General features: G+C 36.6%; 1 protein-coding gene across 1 annotated transcript; it reads left to right on the top strand.

The window, feature by feature from the left end:
• Positions 1-440: 440 nt before the first annotated feature.
• LOC121147115 (alcohol dehydrogenase 1) lies at positions 441-12,820 on the top strand. Its single transcript, XM_040966845.1, has 9 exons — positions 441-589; positions 3,570-3,671; positions 4,238-4,376; positions 5,112-5,199; positions 5,296-5,515; positions 7,308-7,568; positions 9,546-9,681; positions 10,514-10,652; positions 12,664-12,820. The coding sequence occupies exons 1-9, from the start codon at positions 464-466 to the stop codon at positions 12,686-12,688; spliced, it is 1,236 nt and encodes a 411-aa protein (XP_040822779.1). The 5' UTR covers positions 441-463; the 3' UTR covers positions 12,689-12,820.
• Positions 12,821-13,230: the final 410 nt, after the last annotated feature.

The following is a 13,230-nucleotide window of genomic DNA, read 5'->3' as shown; positions in this document are numbered from 1 at the left end:
TCATGTGAAGCAGAAATACCAGAGACAGTAAGAACCTTTGCTTCAACAGTTGGGTGCCTAATTCTGAACTTTGAAGAGGAGAAAACGTCATCAAGACTCACTCATTGGCTCATTCTGTCCTATTTAATTGGTGCTGCTGCTTTTCTCCTCCTTCCCAGTTGCAGCCTGCAGATTCAAAGTTCAGACTTGGAGCAGACAAGGAGAAACAGTACTCTAAATTATCTTAGTGGGATTGAAAGAGGAGACACATGGACACACACATAAAAAGATATGTATTCAAATGTATGTGTAGGGAAACGGTTAACCTAATAACAACAACTTGTAATCAGCAGAGCAAATTGCAAAACCAAGGTTTGGAATCCAGGTTTTGAGTTCTGTTTTTCTGATTTGATTTGGTGTGAGACTAAGCTGATGGGCGTGGTTAGAAATTCAAATCACAAATCATGTGCGAATTTGATGACACATGAGCAAACAAAACATCTGTGCAATATATTTGCTTCATGTACTTGTGCAAGCAAGAAGTCCACAAGAATTTGCCAGTCTCCTGGTCTGCAGAGAACTCAGAAACAACATGAGCACAGAAGGAAAAGTAAGAAAAACTCTGTTTCTGTTGGCATTACATATCTGCATGAATTATGTGGCATTGATGAGCAATTTAAAATTCATGTCTAAATTAGAAGGGATATATATGCTGAAATACAATGTGAAATATATCCTATATTTACATTGTGTGCTGCACTGCAATGGAAAAATTATTTCAAATATCTTTCAGTAAAATGCATAAAATCTGCTTATATTGATTTTACCAAACCAACAAATCAGTTTGTAATAATGTGATAGATTATTCCAAGACTATTATTTCTAATGAGAGTACTTTATGATTGTATGTCTTTAATCAGGAAGGTATCTATGATAAAAGTACGTAATTTCAATATGCTAATGTTTGTAATCATGCATTTTCTGTACCCTAGAATTTTAAGAATGAAAGATGTAGAAGAATTTGTTTCAAGGACAGTGAAATACAATTTGTATAAAATCTTTTCCACAAGTATTTTTCTCAGAGCATTAGGATCATCATATTAGAAGACAAAACCAATATTAATTCATAATTTCTACCAAATTCCAATGAAAAGTATCTATTCCATATAAAATTCAACATGATTTTTCAAAAGATAAAATCACACCAAACCCAAGTATCTTACTAATCCTAGGCACAAAGATAGTTGGTTTTAAATCTTTCATAAATTTATATTTTTAAAGCAACTTGCTTACAATTGCAGAGAAATGTACTCAGTCTATCAAAATAATCTGTTCATTTTAAGTGCTTCATTACAAAAGCACTGTAATGGTATCCAGTATTTTTGCTGTGTTAAGAACAGATGATACAATGAAATATTATTTCAGACCCTCTTCTTGTTTCTAAGGCAAACTTAAATAACAGATTGATGGAATGATGGGTCCTTATGAGGACTATATTGTTTTGGAACAGGGGGAAAATCTGTAGAAGGATGGGAGCTAAATGGGCTTCCAAGTTTATACAAAATTGCACAACAAAATTTGAAAATTCAAAATTAAAAAAGCCTTTATGAATAAAATTGGTTGGAGGCACATGAGCAGCTTTTGCCAGTGTTCTTAACTGTCTTTCTCTATTTCCATTTTTACCATTGAGTATTTACAACAGCATTTTCTATTTAAGTAAAAATAATTAGGTAAAAACCTTAAGTTTAGTCATGCACAGCTTAGAAAAAAATCTTAAGCTGACACAGCAAAAGTGTAAAGAACTACAATAATAAAATTACACATGAAGAAATGGGACATCTAGCAATCCTGTCCTCTCAGGTACACAACAATCACTCAGCCTACTGATAGTGCTTCCTGTATGTTACACACACTTGCTTTCAGTTTCCTCAGATGGAAAATAACATTGACATAATACAGTAGTCATGTGAGATTAATAAATTAATACTGTCAAGCACTTAGAATAATGGCTGGTACATAGAATAAGTTATTACATGTTGGTCATTTCTATTATTGCTGGTGTTGCTGAACATTTTGTTGACTTTTCACCACTACAAGGAGAGGAAGTTTTCAATTCTCTAGGATCCACTATTCTTGACTTTAGAAAATTGCTCCCTAAATCAACTGAGCTTCAGTCTTTTCATTCCAAAATTAAGGCAAAACAATGCAATTATACTCTTCGTTCTTAAATCTTAATTCTTAAAGATGAAGCTTGTAACTCATTACAAAACACAATGTAAGTGCCTCTGATTATCAAGACCTCAATATTATTAGTGTGTCAATGTCAAGTACTCTTCTGTTTATTGACTCCTTTGAGAAGCTGTTAGAGAGAGAGAGACCAGCCAACCCTGGTACCGTCTCAAACACCACAGCAAGGTAGCTGAAGTCAGGATCTCAATCCAGGCCTCTCACATGTGTGGCAGGAAACAAACTCAAGGCAACAGCACTGTTTCTTAAGGTCTGTGTTATCAGGAAGCTGGGGTCAGGTGCTAGAGGGAGGTATTGAACCCAAGTCCTCTGATCTGGCATGTGGGCTTCTGAATTGGTGGCTTCATTGCTGGATCAAACACCCATCACAAAATTTATTTTGACACTGATGATAGACAACATACTCCATAGTAGAACCATTTGAAGCATAAATTAGGAAAACAAACTCTCAGAAGAATAAATTTCAATTAAATTCTTGACATATTTGCAATTATATTAACTCTCTTTCAAGAAAGCTCACAACTGTGTTTGTCTTACAAGAGTCAGTTTCAGGAGTTTCAACTTCTTAAATAATTAATATCATAGAAAGAACAAATTACATGTGTTTTAGATGTCAAGTTCTAAGAATATAACCATATTTCCTTCTCTTCTTCTGCTTCTCTAAATCTCCCTCATTGCTTCCTTCCATTTTTATTTAATATTGACAAAACATAATTTCAACCCACAATATGTGCACATGCAAACAAAATACTGTGAGCACAAATCTTGCCCAACAGTCTCTACACATAAATAACAAAAGTAACAACTCAAAGTGTTAAATCACTCATGCAAATACAGAGAATGAAGATGTGCTCAAGAGGGAGAATCAAGAATAGGCAAATAAAGAAAGTCATCCTGATCAATGACCCAAGATCATACACATAACATCAGATCCTTTTGTTTTAAGCAGAAAATTAAGCAATGAAATAACAGCTTTTACGTGAATGTAGGCTGACTTTCAAAAAATGATTCTTAGAGTTTCATGTACAAAACAGTATTTGTGCATACGGTAGTAGCAATCAGGAACGACCAGAAATAAGCACTCTTGGTGGGGGAAATCAAACAAATGATGCCTTTGGTGAATATATTCCTGTTTCTCTCAATATCATAGCAGAGTGTTTCTCTCTCCTTATAGTATGCTTTGAATATGGTTTTCAAAACTTTCAAATTTTCTTTGTTCATTGCTGTGATACACTTCTTAGGATTCAAACATGAGACCAGATACTACATGCAGGTTGAGGAGAATCACAATCCCTGCTCTTAGACTGGGGGAAATGGCATCATCCTTCTGCTTGACTTTCCAGGTAATAAAATGCAAAGCAGCTGTGCTATGGGAGAGAAACAAGCCCTTTTCCATCGAGGAGGTGGAGGTCGCACCACCTAAGGCCCATGAAGTTCGTATTAAGGTGAACCACTTTTTATACTTCAATAGAATTTTACATGCAAAACTTCCAGAAGATATTAAATGGAAAATTTTTAAAAATACATTCAACAACATTGAATACATGTTTTTTCAGGCAACAGAATTGCATTTGCAATTAAGGAAAGATAAATACTTGCTTTTAATCTTTTTAAAACTGAGCAAGAGCATGTATAGTGAAAGTCTACAATATTAAAGAAAATGTATGTATTTATAGAAAGAAAGGATGCATGATTTCAAAATTGACTACCACTGGGTATTTCCATGAGCTAATGCACAATTTACATTTGTACAAAACTCATACATTCCTGTACACTAGATGAGACATATATGTCAGGATAAATTATTTCACAGAATATTCCAAATGGCTTACTTAAGGGAATGAAGGCAGACTAGGCACAAAAGGCTTTAGATTCACCTTCAGACTCAACTGAATTGTAATTGGGAAAAGTAGGGATTATTAGTAAAACTCCTTAGAAGTACACCTCCACGACATGATACAATCCATCTGAGGATCACATCCTCCTCTGAATCTACTCTTTCTCTCCTTAGATGGTGGCCACTGGAATCTGCCGCTCAGACGACCACGCGGTTAGTGGAAGCATTGTCTCTCCTCTCCCTATTATTCTAGGCCATGAGGCAGCTGGCATTGTGGAGAGCATAGGTGAAGGCGTGACAACTGTAAAACCAGGTAAAGAATTCACACTCAGAGACGGTGCCTTAGTTTTAGATCCCAAGAGCATCCAGGTCAAAGAACACACTGAGGACATGATAGAGAAGACAACTTGCCCAAGTTCACTAGTGAGCTGCTTTCTTCTTTCCTTCTGCCTAACTTGGGCATATATATGCGTTCAGGCACTCAGGCACTCTCTTCTGCAGTAATTATGTTTTGAGCATCTCCTAGAGGCCAAGTTACTTGGAAAAGTCAAGAATTGGTTATCAACATTCTCATTTTCACTATAATCCAGGCTACAGCAGATTATCCAGTCTCCTCAACATGTAATGGAACTATGACAGCCCACTTGAAACTAAATTAATACTTCTGGAGAAAAGACTTAGGCTTGAATTAATGAAAGAGTAAGTGAAATTGTGTGTGTAGAGTCCCCAGCAGAAATCAGGGAGTGCAAAATGAAGTATTAATATAGTGGAAGTTATTTCTAAATCTGTGTTGATTCTCACATTTGAATTTCCTGTTTGGAGTATCCAGGCACCATCAAACCCACTACTGATAAAAAACAAAAAAAAACCTAAACAAAAACCTTTGCTAAAGTGACTAGTGAGAGCTGGGATTAAAACTTATGTCTTGCAGATTTAAAACAAAAAAAGAAACCCAAACCTATAATACATGCTTTGTGATGTAAACTTTTTGATCATGCTTCATTAACTCCTGGGTAAAAACCTAAGAACTTGTTTTCTGCCTCTCCAGGTGATAAAGTCATCCCGCTCTTTACTCCCCAGTGTGGAAAATGCAGAGTTTGTAAACATCCAGAGAGCAATTTCTGCTTGAAAAATGAGTATGTTTCTGACACTCCCCTTGCACAGCAATCTGTTTACATATTCATTATGTTCCTGTCTCATGTCCTTGTGTGTTTCTGTCTTGCTCTGAACAGTTTGGCCAAGCCACGTGGAACATTAGTGGATGGTACCAGAAGGTTTACCTGTAAGGGAAAACCTGTCTACCACTTTGTAGGCACCAGCACCTTCTCCCAGTACACAGTGGTGGATGAGATTTCAGTAGCCAAAATTGATGCAGCTGCACCGCTGGAGAAAGTCTGCCTCATTGGCTGCGGATTTTCCACTGGTTATGGGTCGGCAGTCAAAGTTGCCAAGGTAGGAATGACACTGGCCAGTAAAACCAGTTCTATTCAAACTATCAGGAAACAAATGGGGAAGCCATTTCTGACAGGAATTAGAGGTTCTTCTTCAAACTTCAGTGGTGGTAGTGGTGGATATGAATAGAACTCTAGCCCTGGAAGAAATATGCGAGCATGTCTTATATTAAAGGCCAATTTTAAAAATGTTGAGGTATTGATAATTAAGGAAATGTAACTGTTTCATTTTCAATAATTATAATTTAACTAGCATTTGTTATTGATTAAATATTAGGTTCTGGGACTCTCTGAATCATAATTTTAGAAATAAAAATCAACCATCTATACACACTTGGCATAGCTGGCTCTGTTAGCCTCGGAGGCAATGGGAGGCCCTGAAGTCTTCATGTCAGTGCTTGAAAGGGGAAGCCTGTCTTCAGAGATGCTCTTGAGGACATCTTATTTCTCTTTCCAGAATAAGTTGGTTTTGTAAGAAGCAGGAAATGAATTTTTAGTGATATTTATTCCACTTTTTACAAACTTTCACAGACTGATAGGGAAATCTTCCACTCACTGGTTCCCTCACTCTCGAAATGCAGATGATAACCAAGGCTCAATCAGGCTAAGCCAAAGGTTTAGAGTTTCTTGTCAATCCTCAGTATGTCAATGACCAAAACTTGAGCTATTGCACATGAACAGGAAATTGGAGCCAAAAGGACAGCGTAGATGTTAATCCAAGCGCTACAGCACAGAATCTTTCTTTGTGCTAAGTGCCCAGAATAACAGTAGGTTAATGAAGTAATAAATGTACACTAATTGAGAATGTAAAATTAAATTATTGGGGCAAAAAAGTATCTTACCCACTCTCAAAGATGACTGCAGAAGACTAAGTTCATTAAAGAGAATTAAGACAACTGAAGCTATTTAGAGCACAGCTTTTCCAAATATCCGCGACTTTAGACACAACTGCTTTGTGACATTGCATAATCTGTTTTAACATATGATATAAGTGAGCCTACACAGAGACCAGAAGCTAAGGGTAATCATATTAATGCATTTTGGTCTCCACTAAAATCAATGACATATTTTCATTGCATTACTTCATTACACTATCATTTCTGAGCATTTAAACTCAAAGATCAAATTAACGAAGAGCACATTGGTCTCAAGGTGTGTTCCTTAAGTGTTTTATGCTGAATTTCCCCCCGTTGCTTAGGCTTTGCTTTAAAACAAGATTAATTTGGTTATGTTTCACAGCTAACTTTTGTTCTTGTTTTACTGTGAATGAACCAAAAAGGAATTAATTCTTGAGGGTGTGATTGTGTCATTTTTCAGTCTTTGGGCATGACCTTGTCCACATATTTCATTTCCCAAAACTGCTTGCATGTGTGTATGAGGCACTGAAACTGGATGACAATGGATTTGAGCCATTGAGGGTCTCATCATGACTGCAGTCATTGACATTGTGATCATCCAAATCACTGGTTCCTAGTTTGGGCCCCAGTTGCATTCACCTGGGGTGGGGTTAGTCCGCAGAGATCATGATTTAATTGACACAGCTCTAACTTAGGCACTGGGCTTTTTGGAAAAACAAAAAATAAACACCCCCAAATAAGTCTTAAATACAGGAAAGTGTGAACAACTAACTAGTTTAACATACTCCAGATAGACATGAAGCAAGAAGAGGTTTGCACAGTGGGTTTGATGGAAGACTATGAGGAGCTGCTAGTAACAGACATGGTATGGCACTTCACAGCTTAGTTTTTGAATAAGTGTCACTTAATCCATTTTTGCCTTTTCTGAAAACACAGGTCACCCCAGGGTCGACCTGTGCTGTGTTTGGTCTGGGAGGAGTTGGCCTCTCTGTTATTATGGGCTGTAAAGCAGCTGGGGCAGCCAGGATCATCGGGGTGGACATCAACAAAGACAAGTTTCCAAAGGCCAAAGAGGTTGGTGCCACTGAGTGCATTAACCCTCAAGACTATAAGAAGCCCATCCACGAAGTGATACAGGAAATGAGCGACGGAGGTGTGGACTTTTCATTTGAAGTGATTGGTCGGCTTGACACCATGGTATGTACTAAAATATACCTTGAGATTACCACTTCCACAATCTGGAAGCTGCCTTAAGCAAAAAACTATATAATAAGATTTACTAGAATGATGAAAGATAATTTTTTGCCTCTATTTCTTTGATCTGGACTGTTTCATTTATTGTTAGGAGAAATTTTTCATTCAATCAGCTAAACAGAACTGAAGAATACTTCCATTTCATAACTGGAAAATGTTTTTTTTTTTTCTTAAAGAACCATTCCAAAATAAGCATGCTAACATTTACAAAGAATCAAACTAAAGCAAATACGAGTAACAAAAATTCTTTTTTTTTCATTGGCAGGTATATTTTGTCTCACATTCTTATAAATATGATTTTAAAGGTTTCAGAAGCTTAATGACTTTTGTCACAAATTTTCATTTGACTATAACTAACAAGGATCATTTTAGGCCACATTGCATTTTGTTAACACAAAATATCCCAACGTAAGATGAATGCTTATATCATTACATCTTACGAGACTCAGCATATTGCATGTCTCAGCACGTAGCAGGATCTATATATTCATTTAAATAGTCATCAGTTTTTGTTGGGCACCAAGTTTCACTTTTGCTTAGGAATAACACGACACAATGTATGTAAAATACTTATCACATGAAACGTCTCCTTAAATGACTTCCTTACAGTAATGACATTTACAATATAAATAATGTTACTTCCATAAAATTTCAAATGTCACCAATTGCCACAGGGAAGATATCCAGATTTGTCTCTCCTAACGTGAATTCTTTAGATTTCTACACTTGAAATAGTAATGACCACATATCATTACTATCGACACTCTCCAGTAAGTTCTCACAATTTTGCTAACAGAGAGAGAGATTAATCTTCCAGTAAAAGTCTTTACAGTCTTGCCCTGCTCCAATATACTATAAATGAATTAAGTTCTTGGAGAAACCAGCTCTTTCCATACCGTTGATTTTTTCTATGCTCCTTTTACTAAACACCTCATGAAAAAACGGTTTTGACTATTTCAAGGCATCAATTCCTGATACCCACCTATTCTGAGGACAACTGATCTTCAACTGTTATGGAAAAATTAACCATTATATAACATGGGAGAACCCAGACATTTTTCATTCTTCAGAATATGTCCCTAAGCCTGAATACAGCAGGATAGACTTCTGGAATGTCTTTCAATATAATATAAAGCCAGGTTAATAAAGTTTAAAGTAAAAACTAAATAAATATATATAATAAATATATATAATAAAATAAATATATATAATATATTATATATAAAATAAATATATATAATATATATAATAAATAAATATATATAATAAAACTAAAATATATCCATTTTAGACATGCACAAAAAAGGAACCATGGGAAAGGAGGTGAGAATATATAAGAAAAACTATTAATAATACAATAAAAATTAAGAGGCACAGGTACAAAATACCAACTCATTATATTAATGTAAAATAAATTAAGCAACTCATACTTCGCTCATACACTGTAAAACAAACTGTAAACTTAATTGAGGAAACTGTTTATATTTTACATGTTTATAGACATGTTTTCCTCTTTACTAGCGCTTTACTTTGTTTTTTCACTGTACAGTTCCAAAGGCAGAGAGATTCCATTTCCACTTCTTTATCCCAAATTAATTATACACTACACAACACATCATGTTGATGAATATATACAACCAAAATCTTTGATGTCTTCTTGCGTAACATTTATAAAAAGGCAATAAACACATACCGATTTATTCATTTTTTCTTTCCTTCAAAAAATATGTTTATGGATATTTCCAGTAGCAACAACACTACACAATGAATGCAGGCACCAAGGGAAATTAAGGAGGTCAGGAACATAATCCCTTCTCTACACACTTTCTGGCCTGGTCTATATTACACTATATTACTAGAGTAATATTAGGAACTATCCGAGAATCTACTTTAATAATGCTCAATGTGCTTTTATTCCAGACTGCTGCCCTGTCATGCTGCCATGGGTCGTGTGGCACAAGTGTTGTCGTAGGGGTACCCCCAGATTCACAAAGCCTCTCAGTGAACCCTCTGGAAATACTGACAGGACGCACCTGGAAAGGAGCAGTCTTTGGTGGTATGTAGACACAGTCAGGCTTGAAGAGCTGAGTCTAAGAATTTCCCACCTTCTACAACTGACAAGTCAGAGACTCAACCCTGGGTGCTGACATAGTTGGAGGGCAAGAAGCAACCCTCTCCCCTTCTCTCCTCTGCCCCTTCCATTTACACAGGAGGGAGAAAAAAAAAGAACTGAAATATTAAAAGCACCCACCTTCCTCCACACCTTGACCTCTTCACTATAATCAGAGGCCCCATGTAGATATGCAACAGTCTCACCTATGCAATCAATGTCCAATATAAAATCAAATCACAAAAATAAGCAACAAGGTCAGGTTTGAAAAGCAATATAACCAAAAGTAAATTTGATTTCCTCTTGTATGTATACATTCCATTAAGACAGGAAAAAAATGCACAGAGGAAATCCTAAAACAGATTTTCTGGTGACCTCAAAACCTAATCAAGAACTTTCAGCACCACCTCTTCTGATTTTTATGACTACATACATAAAGCATCCACATTCCTAGCAGGACATAGGAAAGCTATAGCTATCGTTCACAACATCATCCATGTCTCAAGGTTAAGCAACTGCTCAATTTGCTCCTTAACCTAGGCCATAATCAACTGTGCCATAATTTCTCCATGAAAGAGTGAAGAACTCAGCCCCCTGGCATAGCCAGGGGGAGTTGAAAAATAAGTAAAACCCTACAGAGGGATGCTAAAGTATTACCTCTCTATTAGGCTCAACAATAGTAGTCTGTATTTGTAATACTTGTATAAAGATTCATTTGATTGTATTGAAAAGTGTATTCTCCTTGTTGCAACTAACAATAATGCTGTCTTCTCTTTAGGCTATAAGAGTAAGGACTCTGTTCCCAAGCTCGTAGCTGATTTTATGGCTAACAAGTTCCAGTTGGATCCACTAATAACCAAAGTTTTACCCTTTGAAAAAATAAATGAAGGATTTGACCTGCTTCGCACTGGAAAGAGGTAGATTTTAAGCTTCTTGTTGTGGGAGAAGGTGGGCTCGTTTTGAATGAAAATGTGGAAGGCTGAGAAAGCCTTGGAGTGGCTTGCTTTTCCTCAATCATTCAGTCTTTTCAGGTAGAACATCTAAGATCAGGCTGTGAGAAGCTAAGAGTTATTGTTTTGCAGTTCCTGTTGTGCTAAAACCAAATGCCATTGCTTACAGCACATCTGAATGATCAGAACCACTCAGACTTCTGCACGGTAGAGCACTGACCCTTCAGGGAATAGAAGCCATCCTAATTCCATCATGGAGTCACTGAGGCCTCTGGTGGGACACAGAGGACTCCCATTAATGTGTACATCTGAATTCCATTCATAATATCCCTAATTTGCATTGTGCTAGTAGGTGCCATTACTGTGCGACTGCTTTCTATACAGATAGTACCAGCATTTAGTCTTAAACATACTGTAATTTTTACCTCTTTTTACACTTGATAGAGACTTTTCACAGAGAAAAGTTGTTTTAAGAGGACAAAATGCTATTTGAAATGTAAGCTTAGTTTGGGAAAAGCCAAGTTCCTGTCTTATTTGTACCTTTTAGCTTTAGAACCATCTCATAGCATGAGTTTAGGCACCTGCATTTACATGAGGCACAGCTGGTAACAGCTAATAACAGTGCCCTTCCTCTGGCCCCATTGGCCACAGTGGAGCTTCTTTGCCTGTCTCACACTTACTGTCTTGAAGCTTCCAATGATCAAGGACATTTCTTGGACACTCACATACCATACACTGGATATATCAACAATCTTGACAAAGGAAAGAAATTAGCATGCTTAAATAAGTGTTTCAATAAGTGTCTCATTTTAATTATCTAACATGGCTTTCAACCAGTGCTCACAGGCTCATCCCAACTTCACCATCAAACGGGAAAAGTCAGAGGAGTCACTTGGCCAATTCAGGCAAAGGGTAGGCATGGAGGCCAGAATTCCAAGTTAGATGAACTGCTAGCAAAGCCAGTTTTCTCTCGATTACATCACATTGACTCCTAAGCTCAAAAGCAATGAAGTCCAGTAGATATGAAAGGTTAGTTACCACTGACTAATATCATCATTATTAGGCAGTAAAGTTGATGGCAAACACAAAGCTACTTTAAGAACTTCACAAAAAAATGGTGTCAAATGACATATTTATGTTGGTACCAAAATTACTGCAAATTGCAAATTCTTTTATAATAGACAATTTCCTCAAATATTTTGAAGATGCCTGTCTAGACATCATGAAGATAAGAGAGCAGCATTCAGCTTGAAATGAATTTGTTAAGCATGCTTCCATTCTCTTTATGTGAATGCTACATGGGTGATCATACATATTTAAATAAACAGAACCCTGTTAACAAGCAAAGATCCAAAACTATAACTTTCAATATTGATAAGCATAGGGTCACTTGGGCACTTTAATGTACTGCTCACAGAAATACTATTGCAGAAAAATCGGGTAATTTCCACCAGAAACCTTTAGACACAGAGACACTTTGTCCAATAATTCAACTTTTAGAAGTCAATTTTTCATAGAAAAAGAATGAAAATGGTAACCCACATCTCTGAATATACATATTTTATAGATACATACATACATATATATATATATATATATATATGAGCAAGAAATTGTTGAATGGCTAACATTAAGGCACTGATTAGATCTAATCATATTAGAAGTGAAAAAAAATCTATTAAAATCATTTCAATACACTTAGAAATTCTCATACTCTCAGGCTCAGAAAAAGAGAATATAAACTTATATGCATAATGAGACCCTAAATTTTCAACAGAGTAGCAGTAAAATGGGAGAATACTCAAAATAGAACCAGAAGAGAACTGCACTTTTTCTTGTCATGAAAGCACAGGAAGGGAAGGGGAATGGCTGGGAACATAGATTTTCTCTGAGACTTACAGAATGTTCCTTTGATTCTAGTGTGCAAGAGTATGAACTGTCTAAATGTTAAAACACTATCTTTTATTTCCTATTTCAGTATTCGTACCATCCTGACATTTTGAGATCACACAAATGCCTTCCCTGGACACAGTCCTCTGATGCCCGTGCTCTGCATCATCTGCAATACAAGCCACACAGCATTACTTCTACTTCTTCTTTCTGGGAGATGCCTCAATAAACGAGATGTGAAAGCTCTGCCAAAAAGCTGATGTGAAATACTTTTCCAAGCACTTGCTTAAGTCTCACTGAGATCTCTGTAGGATATTGAACATAATCTGGGAAATAGGAAGCCACTAACTGATCCTTCATAGTCATTCTACACACATGCCACCTTTCCCACTGAGGAAAGACATTTCCTGAGCTGTTTTGAATTTTTGCATCTCTGCAACACTTAATCATTGACCCCTAGTGGACAGGATCATTCATTTCTCCCTAAAATATACATGATAGAGTATTGCATATGGGCCGTCAACCCCTGTGGGAAGCCATGCAGTTGGGACAGATGGAGTAAGGGTGTGACTAGCACCACCCCTCAGTTAGCAAGGATTCAGGGAGATGCTGGCCATGTGGCAAGACCCGTCAGAATGTCTCTAATCACCTCATT

The sequence above is a fragment of the Ochotona curzoniae genome, unplaced genomic scaffold (genome assembly GCF_017591425.1).
Source record: "Ochotona curzoniae isolate NIBS_2020 unplaced genomic scaffold, NIBS_Ocur_1.0 scaffold_4506, whole genome shotgun sequence".
NCBI lineage: Eukaryota > Metazoa > Chordata > Mammalia > Lagomorpha > Ochotonidae > Ochotona > Ochotona curzoniae.
This window is presented reverse-complemented; position numbering and strand designations above follow the sequence as displayed.